Source organism: Aristolochia californica, unplaced genomic scaffold (genome assembly GCF_029961685.1).
Source record: "Aristolochia californica isolate CCGP_79_NKW_82.1479 unplaced genomic scaffold, dmAriCali1.0.hap1 SCAF_13, whole genome shotgun sequence".
NCBI lineage: Eukaryota > Viridiplantae > Streptophyta > Magnoliopsida > Piperales > Aristolochiaceae > Aristolochia > Aristolochia californica.
The window spans coordinates 5,285,932-5,301,180 of record NW_027181804.1 but is presented as its reverse complement, the minus strand read 5'-3'; the positions used below and the strand labels follow the sequence as shown (position 1 = coordinate 5,301,180).

General features: G+C 37.7%; 2 protein-coding genes across 2 annotated transcripts; one reads left to right on the top strand and one right to left on the bottom strand.

Moving 5' to 3' along the window:
• The first annotated feature begins 1,562 nt into the window (after positions 1-1,562).
• On the top strand, positions 1,563-7,211 carry LOC137948300 (uncharacterized). The gene is made up of 9 exons (XM_068794339.1): positions 1,563-2,269; positions 2,841-2,992; positions 5,509-5,604; positions 5,711-5,773; positions 5,981-6,049; positions 6,157-6,259; positions 6,345-6,416; positions 6,654-6,742; positions 6,825-7,211. The coding sequence occupies exons 1-9, from the start codon at positions 1,963-1,965 to the stop codon at positions 6,972-6,974; spliced, it is 1,101 nt and encodes a 366-aa protein (XP_068650440.1). The 5' UTR covers positions 1,563-1,962; the 3' UTR covers positions 6,975-7,211.
• On the bottom strand, positions 7,120-14,966 carry LOC137948301 (acetylornithine deacetylase). Its single transcript, XM_068794340.1, has 10 exons — positions 14,500-14,966; positions 13,646-13,890; positions 13,230-13,338; positions 12,580-12,718; positions 12,389-12,446; positions 12,250-12,267; positions 11,965-12,087; positions 7,621-7,777; positions 7,502-7,535; positions 7,120-7,367 (listed from the first exon to the last, which is right to left on the bottom strand). The coding sequence occupies exons 1-10, from the start codon at positions 14,830-14,832 to the stop codon at positions 7,252-7,254; spliced, it is 1,332 nt and encodes a 443-aa protein (XP_068650441.1). The 5' UTR covers positions 14,833-14,966; the 3' UTR covers positions 7,120-7,251.
• Positions 14,967-15,249: the final 283 nt, after the last annotated feature.

The window sequence follows — 15,249 nt, the reverse complement described above, 5'->3', positions numbered from 1 at the left end:
GCAATGGCTTCAATGTTATAAAACATAACTTACACACTAATAAAAAAATTAATCAGTTCTGATTGAACTTGCATCAATAAGTTAGACCAATAGTCTACTCACAATGGGTTCTACATCTCCCCATAGGTTCTACTCCTCTTCTTCTAGTGAATTTTCTATTCTTTGTACACTTCTATGCACGATCTTGACTTCTTTAGCTTTTGATCATCTTTTTGTACATGTTTTACTCTTCTTGCGTTTTCTTGACTGGTTTGCTTCATTCTGTTGTAAAAATGACTATGCTTCCTCTTAGTTGGACAAACAATGTTGCTAGGTTGTTTAACTAATGTGTTTTTTTACACAAGTTGTTTGTTCCTTTGTTTTTTTTTTATGTATGGGACCATTTAAATAGGCTTTGGCTACTCGAATGAACATGCTGCTGAAATTTTCCTTTCGAGGCTTATTGAGCTCCATAATATACTTTAAATTACATAATTAATACTTGATTATTCGTTATCATCAAAATTATCTCAATGGGGATTTTGAGACCAACATGCTGATGTTGTAAGGAACCTTACTTTTTATATAAAAAAATGTTCGCACTTCTATTTTAGAGACGCAAGGGAAGGGGGATGTTTGCCCCCCTCCCTATTTCTTATTGGAGGTGGGGGAGGAGCCCATTCCTCCCTAAGCTAATGAAATAAAGTGTAGATCCCTCCGCCTTCTTTGTGTCGATGGAGCTTTGACGTGTGGAGGAGCCCTAACAGATTCGTAAGAGAAGGAGAGGGAGGTGTACCACTAATCTTTTGCATTTGGCCTGATGTAGGAACCAGTTTGCTAAATGCAATGATGTGATTATATATTTTTCTCATGAGCAAGGAAGGGTGAACCTCAAATCCCAGTGGGTTCTTCCCACACTATATTATATATTTTTAATTGTTATATCTTTTAACAATTTTTTTAAATATTCATAATAGTAATTGGTTAAAATATTAGACACTTTTGTAAAAAACATATTTTTATTTTTATTATTAAAGAATTAAAGGGTTTTTAAGATGAGGTTGAAAGGGTTGGGACAGGGCCGATGGCCAGGTTAGCTTTTCTAAAACCAGTCACAAGCTCGCCTGCTATAACACATACGATATACGATGATTTAATAATGCTACTTACTAAATACGTATTCACATTTTGTTCGAATAAAGAAATCAATAGAAAAAAAAATGTTAAAATTTTTATCACAAAAATGAGTTTCTCATGGTATGATTCAAAGGCTAAGAAGGCAATCAAGATGGTCAAACCTCATTCTTGAAAGGGTATTTATTTAATGCTCAAACTAAAGGCACTTTTTATGAAATAGCCAAATGCTCAAACTCTGCATATCATATAAGTAAGAATAATTCCTACATTATCAGGTTCTTAAAGATCAATTTTATCTCTTTCCACTTTGGCGCAGTCTTATTGGATCTTTGGATCTTCATCAATCATCAGTCATCACCACGCCAACATAAACACGGAATCTACCCGTACGAGTTACGACAGCCACATGCATGTACCCCTCCCTCAACGGCCCAAATTCGATTTCCGTCACCATGGTTTTTCTCCATGAGAATCATTGCTCTATCGACTTCACTTGTCATTTCCTTTACTTTCTCTATCTAAGGTTCAAATCTCGCTCTTTCTCTGTGAACCATAAGCTCGCCTTCTACAGCGCTGATATTTCTTCGCTGAGAGATTTTTTTTTTTCTCCTTTTTCCTTTTTGAGACTGGAAGTCGTCGCATGTATCATTATTAATTCATTCAGTGTATCGACATTTAAGATTCAATAGCTTATGGGGCGCTGTTCTAGGGTCCCCACCAATGGTATTCTTATTTGAGAAAACGGATGGCGGTGACCCACTGAATCGAGGATTCAGCTATGGTTTATGAGGCTCTCAGCTCTTGCTTTTTTAAGATGGAGCTCTGAGGCCTCAGTTGATATTTCTGATGGAGCTTCCTCTGATTTCTAGGAGTAGGAATTTTTCGTCTTTAATTCCCACTTCTTTGTTTTGTATCACAAGTTCTAGAATAGGAAGATTGCATGCTAGGAGGTCGGAAAGCGTTTTTAATGGAGCAAGGGTCAGGGCCTCGGCGGAGCGGAGCGGGGAGGGGATCGAAGGTGGAAGAAGTGCGAACCAGACTGGCTTCTCCGGTCCTGCTATGGAGGTTACAACGTTCAATCAGGGTTTTAACGATGCAGAATTTCCTCTTTGGGAGAAACTGGGGGCTGTAGTTAGACTCAGCTATGGAGTTGGTGAGCTCAGCAACTCCAACTCGGTTATTAATTTTGATTTTGACGAAATAGAGTTTGCTATGTTTCGAAGTTTGGATTTCTGATAGCTGAATATTTTTCTGGTTTTCAGTTTGCAATAGGTTTATTTAGTGATCTCGTCCTACTTTTTCGTTCAGATTGAATTCATTTGCTTATACCAACTTTAAATCTTATTCAGGTATGCGGTGTTTGTTAAAAATTTCGTTTGATTTTGTGGGATTCCTTGTTTTTTGTATGGCAATTGATAAAAGAGTCTAGCTTTTCGAGGTTTTATCTCGACAACCTTTTTAGGAGTATCAGCCCCTTACCCGTCTGCTACTTTTTGAGTACTTTTGAATGCTTTTTCTTTTGCTTTCATCAATCTGGTAGCAACGTGACTTCTCTGTTATTGGAATTTGTTCGGTAAAGGGAAGTAAAAGAAAAGAAAAGCGTGTTCTGCTGTCTTCCTCCTTTAGCCATGACTACTGCATGGAATCTGAACCTCATCTAATGAAAACTGTAGCTTGACAGAAATGGTTATCTTACGTTTTAATTTGTTTCTATTGAACTTCAGGTATCTATGGTGCTATGGCAGTTGCGGGAAATTTCATTTGCTCAATCACTGGAATTGATGCCGTGGGAGGATTCCATCCATCCTTCGATGCTATTCTAGAGGGGCTTGGATATGCTTCTCCTGCAATTATGGCTCTTCTCTTCATACTAGATGTATGTAGATCCCTTCTGCCTTTTTCACCTGTGAATGATCAATGATTTATTGTATCTTTCTCTTGTCTTTTGTAGAGAAGCTGCTGATTTATTTTATTTTATTTCATTCAGTTTCTTGAGTTTTATCAAGAAAGGAAAAAGATTGAAAGAGAAAGAATAAACAGATTTTAGGAACTGAGAGAGAGACAAAGCATCTTCTTGCACATTCTTCTTAGGGATGAATGTATCCCCTAATTTCTTTTTTTTGTAGGTTACATATGAAAAGACCATAATGTCCTTTAGGACTACATAACATACACCAACACTCTCCCTCAAGCAGGGTGATACAAATTGAACAAACCCAATTTGTTACATAAATAGATGAAACCCTTCTGACTCAAAGCCTTGGTAAAAATATCACCAACTTGTTATGAGGATGTTACATATAGAGAACAAATCTTGCTATTGAACATTGCATCCCAGATAAAGTGGCAATCCACTTTAGTATGTTTCATTCGCTCGTGAAAGACTAGATTGCTAGCAATAAAAATAGTTGTTTGATTATCAAAATCTCATCTCTATAACAAACTGACACACCAAACTCCTCAAGTTGAGATTTTACACAGATGAGCTCACATGTTGTATGATTCATAACTCTATATTCTGCTACTGCATTAGATTGGGCTACAACATTTTGCTTCTAGCCTCTCTATGTCACAAGATTTCCTCCCACAAATGTATAGAAACCACTAGTAGATCTCCTATCAAGTTTTGACCCAACATAATCAGCATGAGAAAACCGGTAATCTTAATATGACCATGCAGCATATATAATTTGCCTTTTCCTGGACACTGTTTCAAAAATCTCAAAATCTTATATATCGCTTCTTGATAAATAACCTGTGGATAATTCCATAAATTGACTTACCACACTAACCGCAAATGAAATATCTAGGCTAGTTACCGTGGCATACGACAATTTCCCTACCAATTTCCAATATTGGGTTTTATCTCTCAATTGTAGACTACAATCATCATAGAAATCGTTTCCACTTTCAATGGCAGTATCAATAAGTTTAGCACTTAGCAGCCCTGTTTCCTATAGAAAATCAATCACATATTTTCTCTGAAATAGGATGACCCTAGACTTACTACCTGTTAACTCAATACCAAGGAAATATTTCAATATTTCCAAATCTTTGGTTTGAAAATGTTCCTCCATATGCTGTTTAACTTCATGTATACCCTGCAAATCACTTACAGACAAAATTATGTCATCTTATATAAAGTAATAAAATAATATTGTCTGTTTGGTGCTTCCTATAAAAACTTGTGTGATCACAATGGCTTAAAAAAAAACCAAAACATATAACAACTCTGCTAAAATTTTCAAACCACGTCCCCGCACTATGTTTCAAACTATAATTAGTTTTTTTAAGCCTATACACTTTGTCACTCTTCCCTTGAGCAACAAAGCCAAATGATTGCTTCATATACACCTCCTCATGAAGATCACCATATAAAAATGTATTTTTGAAATATTTTTACAAACAGAGACCACACTAGATAGTTCTTCTCATTCAACTTGGGAGTAGTAATCTGAATATGGGTAAACCCTTTTCTTTAACATCCACCTGAGTGTCCACACTAGATAGTTCTTCTCATTCAACTTGGGAGTAGTAATCTGAATATGAATAACACCCTTTTCTTCAACATCCACCTGAGTGTTTTCAAAAGTTACCTTTATAGAATCTAATGATGCCATGATAAATACTATATGATCGATCAACCTTGTTACAGCCTTACTATATGATTTGTCAACCATTTAATCTATCTTCTATCAGATTGATCAACCTATATTGATGATCAATATATTATGCTCAACTCTCACTGTATGTTTGATCATTCAGCTTAGTGTGATCGTGACTGCCATGAAAAACCACAAAAGACGCATCTTTAACTTCTCCTTTCCATCCCTCACATTCATACACCCTCTTCTACTACACCCCAGTACCCGGGGCACCAAATATATCACCAATCTATAAACAAAAGCACCACAATCAAAAGAATTAAAGAATAAACAAGTGAACTAACCAGAGCCAATCAAAATGGCAAAATCCCTGGATTCCTTTATTGTGCTTGGCGAAGCTTAGAGGTCAACAATTAGAACGAAAAATTGTAACAGTTCCCCTCAGATCAAACCCACTCTGACACCATGAAAGATTGAAAGAAAAAGAATAAATAGATTTTAGGAACAGAGAGAGAGAAAGAAACAAAGCATCCTCCTTCACGTTCTTCCAAAGAATAAACAGATTTTAGGAACCAAGAGAGAAAGTGACAATGCGTCTTCCATCACGTTCTTCTTAGGGATGAAAATAATCTCTTATCTCCTTTATTAACGATCTTTCTTAGGATACATCTGAAAAGACCAAAATGCCATTTGGAGCTTCATAACATACACCAACATTTCCTAAACTTGATTCTTCTATTTTAGTTGGTCGCTTTGAACTCATCCAAGTGAACTGATATGTTTGCAGGATGAAGTTGTGAAGTTATCCCCTCATGCTCGTGCCATAAGAGATGTGGAGGATGAGGAGCTTCATAGTTTCTTCTATGGAATGTCACCTTGGCAGGTATATTTCTCATATTTGATTTAGGGATTTGGATGAATTGATCTTTTTCAACCTATTCCATGCAACACTACCAACATATATTATAACCAAGATCTGTTTTTTGCAGCTTATACTTATAGTCACTGCAAGTTCAGTTGGGGAGGAGCTCTTCTATCGTGCTGCTGTGCAGGTTAGATGAAAATTAACTAGTAAAGTGCCTTGAAGAATTTTACATCAAGCAACATCTTTCCATTACATTACATTCTCAGGAAATTCATGAACATGTAGGGGTCGTCGAACAAATGAACAATTGTCAAATTGATTGTGCAAGAGTATATAGTATTTGAAGTTCGTCTTCTGATAATCCCTGCTCATTTTATTTATTGGCATGTGATAGGGTTCCTTGACGGATATGTTCCTGAGAAGCACAGAGTACAGGACAGATAGTCATGGAATTGCATCTCTGGTATTGCAAAACTTTTTTCTCATTCATCTTTGTTATCTAATATGTAACTCTATCACTTCGTGGTTGCTAACTTGCTGCAATTTGTTTTGATGATCTAATTGGTGCAGAGTGGCATGTTACCACTTCTTGTCCCATTTGCGCAAGCATTTGCAGCTGCAATTACAGCTGCTCTTACAGGATCCCTGTACTATGTTGCAGCCTCTCCGAAAGGTAGCACCTACAGTAGCAATGGTTTACCCAAAATTTACCTGTTTGCATATCTTTGTTCTCATAAAGGATGCATGGTTCCTTTCAGATCCTACCTATGTGGTAGCACCAGTACTGCAGTCCCGCTCGGGTCGAGAAGATCTCAAGAAGCTGTTTGCAGGTTTGTTTCTCCTTGTTACAGAGGAAAGATTTGACACAATATAGGTTTTTTTCTTAGCTAAGAGGTGCTGAATTCTATTTTATTACCACAAGCATCTGTCATAAAAGCATCTAATCTTTTGCTATTTGTAGATGAAATCTTTCTTCTTGGATAGAACTTGGTTTCCTTATTATGTGGCAGATTTATACCTTTCTTTTACCGAAAACATTTTTCTTGTATGCAATATTTTGCTTGCAGCCTGGTATGAGAGAAGGCAAATGAAGAAAATCTATTCTCCCCTCCTGGAAGGGCTATTAGCCCTCTACCTTGGGTTCGAATGGATCAAGGTACTCTTTGTTTTCAAGTTTCTCTTTCCACTTGACCCCTCTTAGGGCCTTGAATCCACCCATTTGTTTTCGTCTTCTGCAGACAGATAATATCTTGGCTCCCATGATCACCCATGGTATATACTCTGCTGTGATCCTGGGGCATGGCCTTTGGAAAATACACGATCACCGCCGAAGATTACGACAGAGAATTCAGCAATTAAGGGTTGATGGAGGACAAGAACCAAAATGAAGTTCTGAAATCAACTACAGGAACAGTGTTTGAGTTTTTACTAACAAGAGCAGATGTACAGCAAGTCAATGGGATAGTGAAATATTTGCTTGAAGGTTATTCTTATTTACATAGTGGAATGTTGATGTATAGCGAATGATGTGATGTATACGAATGCTTGAAAGAGTTACAGATGAAAATTTTGATAGAATCATAACCTTGCAGCAGCTCCAAATAATAACACTTATTAATGCTGTAGTTAAATTCTCCACTCTTCTATCAGTTTGTTTACAAGGAATCATGCCTTGTTGTCTTCTTCCAGTTGCGAAATGATGCTTACGAATACTTGAAAGCCTTGAGACATGTCAGAGAAAAGGCAGTACTCATTCTTCGCGTGGTAAGTAGATAATAAGCCTGCAAAACGCAACACCTTGCATCAGAAAAAGATGAGCTAATGCTGGGATCTTCACCATCATTGAATCTAATAGAACTAATATTTGTTTCTTGTAACGGATGAAACAATCTTGAATTCGTATTAATACACATACCATAGCCTGCAGTTTGAACATCAAAACCTTCATCCTGGATACAAAGTAAGGAAATCAGGCCAACTTAATGATCACAGTTCTAGGACGAAGCCAAAATGAAGATGTGGGAGGAACCAAACCTGCAATTCCCGGATCAATGGCAGACTTCCTGTTATGGAGTAGGGTTTTACATGCCCAACAACCTCCTCAGTTGCTTTGCATAGTACATGGAAGCCCTGGGACTCAAGGCTACAAGCCACTCCGGACATCATTGACTCGTCAAAACTCAGAGTCAGCCTGGAAAGAGATAAAATAGCTAGATTTAGCAGGCTTCTACATGATCCAGAACCTACAAAACTTGATCTAATACCTCCTATTTAGAAACCCTTCAATCTGACCTATGAGTTGAAGGCTCAATGCACACATTATCTACCAATCTAAAGTACTTTCATGCCACATGCTATCAAGGGTAAAATAAAGTGCATCAGAAAAGAAAAAAAAACCTTCCATCTCTTTCACATCCAATTTTTGGGACTATTATAGTTATGTTGAAAAGAAGATATGGAAGACTCTTACATGCCTCTCACAGTAAGAAGTCTCACAAAGCCAAAATTAATATGGTGGAGTCATATAGGAGTCTCAGTTTAAAGGTGTTTTAGTTATGTTAGTCTTCTATTTATGTTCAATTGTTTAATTATGCTAGGACTTATCTTTAAGTTTTAGACTTTGGGTATAATTGGGACAGGGTAGTTTAATTGTAATTGGACTCTACTACTTTCCTCTATTATAAATAGGGGCTCATGTAGTCAAATTACAATAAGTCTGTTGGAAGATATGATGTAATTAGGGTGTCATTTATGTAATTAGTTTATGTTTCTAGTTTTTTCTTCACTCTTACTAGGGTGAAGGGTATAATTGTAATATTTATATTTATTCATTTATAAATAGAGCTTGAGGGGGAGGGTTTGGACATCAGTCCATAACCTCTTCTTCCCTCTGTTTTCTCCCGATGAGTGTCTCCTCTTTTTCTCCATGAGCTAAATCCATGGAGTCAAACAGGAGGAAGAAGAGGTTATGGACTTATGTCCAAACCCCCCCCCCCCCCCCCCCCCCCCCCCCCCCCCCCCTTAAGCTCTATTTATAAATGAATAAATGTAAATATTATAATTACGCCCTTCACCCTTGTAAGAGTGAAGAAAAGACAAGAAACATAAACTAATTACATAAATGACACCCTAATTACATCATATCTTCTAACAGACTTCAGTACTTGCTCTGACCCAATTCATTCAATTTAGAACCAATAATGATCAATTCCAACAATTGAGACCATAAATCAATGAAAGAATGACCTAATTGCAACAAAATCAAAATGGTGTGGCGTCCACTTGACTACGCAAATATTGAAATTTGGGGAAAGTGCTTCCTTTTGGTTAATTGACGCTCTAGTATACTGAATTGTGGTGTTTGGTGATATTTAATGGTTGATTCCAGCACACGGGTTGCTGTCCAAAGGACTGCTAAGAGCTCAGATGTGAAATTCTCTTAGTCTATTCAGATAACTACGATCCGGTTGAATGGATCGAATTATGTTAATTGGTCTAGATCAGTTTTAATGTATTTGAGGGGTAGAAAAATATATAAATGATAATCCCCTGGTACTTGTTACTGAAGATTGAGTGGCAGAAGATAATTTAGTAATGATCTGGTTGGTCAATAGTATGAAATCCAGATTTAGTGATCAGATTTTGAGTTGCAGTACTGCTAAGGCAATGTGGACTACATTGGCTTCCATTTTATCTCAAGAAAGTAATTTATCAAGGATCTATGAGTTATATGTGAAGTTCTCTAATATGAAGCGTGGAGGTAGATTAGTGGCAAAATATTTCATTGAGATGAGGGGAGTAATACATGAGATTAGTACATTCCATCCTTTTACTACGAATGTTGAAGACATCCGTAAGAAATAAAATCATATTCAAGTACCCCGGTTTTTGGATGGTTTGGGGGGGTGAGTATGATGCTATTAGAGCCTAGTTGTTGGTCAATGAGGATGTAAACACTCTTGAGCAAACTTTTAACAGAGTTTTTCGAGCTGAAGGTGCAGTTGTAAATAAGAATGACTTAGGCGGAGCCCTCTTAGAAGCAGCTGCTTTTAACCTTCAATCTTCTACTAGTAAGCCCGATGGTTAGTTTCATGGTAGTAATAATAGAGGTAGAGGTCGCTCTTACATAACCCGTGGTCGTGGTCGAAATGATCGGAGAGATCGAAAATGTGTTTATTGTGGTAGGACTAATCATATTTATGAGAAATGCTGGGACAAATTTGGTAAACCTACCTGGGCCAACTCTATAGTCTCAGATAAGGGCGCCCCCTCACACACTAGATCCTATGAGGAAATTTAGCAGTTATTACATCGACTGGGTCAACTGACTGCTTCATCTGCTGCTTCTCATACTACCGAGACTTCTCCTTCTTCCTCAGTGAGTACCATGATGGCTAGTACAGGTATGAATGCACTAAATGTGTCTCATTCCCCCTCTTGGATCATTGATTTAGGAGTCTCTACACATATATCAGGTATGCCATCTCCATTTCAATCCATTAGTCCATCTCATTCATATCGTCAAGTTACTTTAGCTGATAGATCCACCTCTCCCATTCAGGGGGAGGGTATAGTTTGCACTACTCCACAAATATCCTTAGATTCTGTTTTATTTGTACCAAAGTTTCTAGTTAATCTCTTGTTTGTGAGTCATATAACTAAATCCTTAAACTATTCAGAAGGCTATTTATGGACTTAAACAGAGTCTGCGGGCCTGGTTTGAAAAGTTTAGTGATGTGGTACTACAATTTGGGTTTTATAGGAGTCATTGTGATCATTCTATGTTCCTACTTAAAAGGAAGACTGGTATGGTGGTTTTGGTTATCTATGTAGATGACATTGTGTTATTTGGTGATAATCTTGATGGTATTACAGAAGTTAAAACAATATCTGGCCACACATTTTCAGACAAAGGATTTGGGCTCTCTCAAGTACTTCCTTGGCATTGAAGTCGCTCATAGCAAGCGAGGTATTGTTTTTTCTCAGAGAAAATATATATTGTATATGCTACAAGTGGATAGTTTAGGTGTAGGCCCTCTGTTGTGGCTCTACAAGTGGATAGTTTTAGGTGTAGTAGCTCTACAAGTGGATAATTTTAGGCATCGGCCCTTTTTTGTGGCTCTACAAGTGGATAGTTGAGTTGTAGGCCCTCTTTTGTGCCTCTACAATTTGATAGTTTAGGTGTAGGCCCTCTTTTGTGCCTCTACAAGTGGATAATTTAGGTGTAGGCCCACACATGATATCAGAGCAAGTACTCATATGTGGGCCTAAACCTACACTATCCACTTGTAGAGTCACAAAAAAGGGCTTACACCTAAGCTATCCACTTGTAGAGCCACAAAAGAAGGATTACACATAAAATTATCCACTAGTAGAACTACAAAAGAAGACATACACCTAAAACTACCCACTTGTAGAGCCACAAAAGAGGGCCTACAAGTGAGGGGGAGTGTTAAGGAAAAGATCCACATAGATTAGTGAGATCAAATATCTTGAGTTTATTAGTTAGCAGAAAAGGTTTCCTAAGTGGCTAGTCATTTTGGGATGGGTCCAACAATTTAACAAAGTCAATGAAGTTTTCCCCTTTTCTAGAAATTCAACAATAATCACTGATTAGATAAAAATAAATGGAAGGTATTAGATCCAGTGACAGGACAACCAAGGCTCTTCTAAATCTATGAGTGTGGGACAGCCAGATGGTGGCTTTGGATCATCTTGACAAATACTACTAGCATTTGTTATCTCAAGTTGTATCGTCAATTTCAACAAACCCAGACAGCACAAAGGAGACTATTTCAGGCACTACTGAACTATTATCTCATCAGCATGACAGACTATTCTCCTTAAAGTTTTTTTTTTTTTTTTTTGAGAGGAGCATGGTGCGATTCGAACTCACGACCTGACGCACCTGATGTAAAGAAAATACCACTAGACCAAACAGCTCAAAGTTGAGGGTCATAATTTCAAAAGTTTCCATATTTTACAAAAGAAATGCACAGTTGATTTCCCAAATCCCCACTTGGATCTACAACCTGAACTAAATTATAGGTTGTCTTTTTTTTTTTTTGTTTTCTTTTATTTTAAGCTTTATTTATTCATTTATTCATGTCCCAAAGACACTGAAAAATTGGGAACGAAGCTTTTGCTACCATGTATTTTTGTAAAAAAGAAATGGTACAATTTTCACTCGTTGAAATCATGGAAATATTTGGTGTGCTAAAAGGGATGGCTTATATTAGTTGTCATTTCTATGGAGACCAAAATATGTGAACAAGTGAGAAATAACTGCAAAACTTATCAATTGCTTGAAGAAAATGCTGATACAATTGGGAGAAAAGGGAAAAAAAACTAGAAAAAGGTAAGCATGAGAACACAGACCTGCCCCTCAAATTTTCATCAGGGAGAACATACTTGGACACAGGCCCTCGTGTAGCAAGCTTATCCATGTTGGCATTTATATCATCAACATACTCCTGTAACCTTTTTCCCACATCTGCCACACTGTAGTGGAATCAGATGGAAAACAAGGATTTGAGGTTAATTTCCATATTTCAATGGGATATGTGGCTCAAGAATGAAATAGTTATGCTAACTATTAGATAGTAAACCAAGAAGAGAAAAGAGATAGAACTGAAATTGCATCACAGATAGAGGAACACATACTTGTAAAAAGGGGTCAACCTGCAATTATGGCAACAATAAAACAAGTTATCAACTTTCCTTCAATAGTTTACCTCTGCATGTTCATCGAAAAATGCTGCTTTAATTACGAAAAGAAAAAGAAAAGACTGATAAAACAAACCTAACATCTCCCGAGATTGTACACTCGGCAGGAATCTGATTAATACCACCTCCTGGATCTACAAACACCATACAAGTACATAATGATGTGTAAGGTACAATTCCTCAAGTGATTAAGCATTTGAAATTACATGCAAAAATATGACAAGAGCAGGAATTAGCTGATGATAGAAAGACAAGTTTACAACTTACAGCTCCATTGGGTAGGCTTCATGGTTGAAGGTGTTGCAAATCCATAGACCTGTTCCTTGGGATGTGGAGGAAAGTCCCTGTAGAATCGAAGCTGGATCTCCTTAAATGCTTCCATTAGAAGTTCAAGCGGATTGATTGCCTGCAATTTGTATATATAACAAGCAACAGAGTAAAGGTCAAAGATTACAAACATGCACATGTAATTGTAACAAAATTTTACCCAGAAGAATCCATGTTGAAGCAATGGAAACCTAATCTGATCTTTAAATGGATAGTTTTTTTCCTTTTTAATCTGATCAAAGTAAACTAAAATATCAAGGTTCTTAAGTTTTACATTCAAAGATTTCCAAATTATATGAAACTGATGATAAAGTACTCAATGTTCATTTAAGATCAATTGAGGCTCATAAGCCACTCAAATTTCAGAAGAAAAAAACTGACAGTAAAATTCTTAAAGCAGGCCTTAACATTTTGGGCACAGAAACAATGGCATTAGAAGAGGAATCGATAAACATTTTGTCTGCTTTGAGAGCTGGAGGTCATGGCAATCTGAAAGAAAAGTCTCAGGTGCTCTGCAGATTGCCTTTATGGAGTGAACAAAAGTCAAGAAAGCCAACACAGGTATAAGGACTGCTTGGTAGCTTCTGTACCTTGTGGGGAAGACCACTATGGAAAAGTTTTCCTGTTGCTCTAAGTTTCCATGCTATCATTCCTCCGGTACCTATGCAAGGCTGCTTGTCAGCTGTATCAATCCAAAACCTGCACAAAGGCAAGTGGATGAACCAAAATTGTTACTTTAACATATACAAAACATAGAACGCACAGACATTCATGTGAAGAAGGTCTAAAGATCCGATCAAAATATTTTAAGAAAAAATAGGGCCACATGTAGATCTTGCAAAAAAACGAAGATGAGTTTTTGAAACTGTCATATAAACTACAATGAAAATGCTAATTTAGAGGGCTTACATATCAGTAACTTGTCATAACATATGCAGCTTGAATGTATACCATAGATAAAAAAAATTAAAATCTGAGGAGATATTCGAGCAAATGAACTACTTACAGAGGACCCTTCTTGAGCTTATCAAGCAAGCCGTCTTTCACGAGCGCATCAACACCTACCCCAGCAACAGATGAATTTTCCTCATTAGCTATAAACACAGCAACTACAGTTGATTTAAGGATTGGTTTAGTCTCTCCAAGCTTTCTCATCAGTTCTGTCACAAGTGCTACATGACCCAAGCAGTCAGTAGTCCCACGGCCCCGCAGTTTATCTCCATCAATGCTCAACGAGAAAGGATCAAAGTCCTGCATTTCAAGTCAGGCGCCAAACTAAACTGTCAAATTTCTGTTGTTGCCACTCACACGCATCTGCATATTACAATTTTATTGTGAAAGGTGTACAAAAAATTAAATTTATAGTACAAAAAATTATGTCCTAAACATCAAAGTCGGCGACTCAAATTACATTGCTGAAGTTAAGTAGGTAACAGGGGAGAACACAGGGATGAGGCATTTCTGGTCTATCCTTCTTCCCCTAGGCGCTGGTAGGGACAACCGGGCTCTGGCAATCATAATTTCGTAAACACTCCGTGTTGTTATCCTTTTTATTATTTCCTTTCTCTCTCCCTAAAAGTCTATCCGAAGAACGTTTACCAAATGGAGAGAAGATCATGTCATTGCTTTTATTATCAGGCTCATCCATGTGGAAGCCAACAAGCTGAACGATGCCAATCTTAATCGTACAAAAGATGCACAGTAGGCAGAAAGAGATTCCAACACATGACGATTTGCTGCAAGTTGATAACGAGCCACGCAGTATTTCTCTTCCAAAGCAAAAAGAAAATTTCCACCACATTCAGGAACTGAAGACTTAATGAAAGACATCGGGAGTGTAAAAAAAAGAGAAATCGGTACCCAATCTTGGGGATTAGCGGTGACGACATCCATGTGACATCCGACGAAGGAGAGGATTTGTCCGGGAACCGTGCCGGGGTACTCAACGATGACGTTGCCTCTTCCTTCGACATAGCTGACATGGTTGACGATAAGAGGCCCACCGCCGGTGGAGGTGCTGAGAGGGAGAAGGGCATCGAGAACGTGACGAGCGACTCTGTCTTCTCTGGGAACGAGCTCCGGTGGATTGTTCTGCACGTGCTTGACCTCGCTGATGATCTTGCCGAGAAGGGTCACGAAGGAATCTCTATCAAGCTCACCCAAGAGAGATTTCAACGAAGGAGAAGAAGCCATATCACTGGTAAGACTCCGAGGGGATGAGACAGGAGGGGAGGGAGCGTTGGCTAGGGGCCCTCTGCAATGCGGAGAAGGCACAGGGGAAGTCAGGAAGGTGGTATTGTTTGCTTTTTCTTTTACGCAAGAAGAAAAGAGTAATCAACAAACTTGGGAAGATACCTACGCGACTGCAGTATCCAGTAATGACCATCTGACTCAAAATGGTGAATGGGCAGGTCACCGATTACAAGTATTGGAAGTTGATTTTATTGTCTAATTTTTATTTTTATTTTAACCAAACTTTACAAGCACTCAATCCTGTTACCAATTACCCTTTTTGATTTAAAGGGCAAAAAAAAATAATTTTTACTATTTAAAGGTGTAACATAGAAGACATTAACCCTAATGTTCTTATAACCCTTTTAAAGATGATTT

Bases quoted from the DNA above. Each gene is read 5' to 3' on its own strand.
- LOC137948300 (XM_068794339.1), top strand. From the start codon at position 1,963: ATGGAGCTTCCTCTGATTTCTAGGAGTAGGAATTTTTCGTCTTTAATT. The intron at 2,993-5,508 runs GTATGTAGATCC...ATATGTTTGCAG, and splicing joins CTCTTCTCTTCATACTAGAT to GATGAAGTTGTGAAGTTATC. The intron at 6,743-6,824 runs GTACTCTTTGTT...CGTCTTCTGCAG, and splicing joins TTGGGTTCGAATGGATCAAG to ACAGATAATATCTTGGCTCC.
- LOC137948301 (XM_068794340.1), bottom strand. From the start codon at position 14,832: ATGGCTTCTTCTCCTTCGTTGAAATCTCTCTTGGGTGAGCTTGATAGA. The intron at 13,339-13,645 runs GTAAGTAGTTCA...GCCTTTGTGCAG, and splicing joins AAGCTCAAGAAGGGTCCTCT to GTTTTGGATTGATACAGCTG. The intron at 7,778-11,964 runs GTCTGTGTTCTC...ATCTCTTTCCAG, and splicing joins GATGAAAATTTGAGGGGCAG to GCTGACTCTGAGTTTTGACG.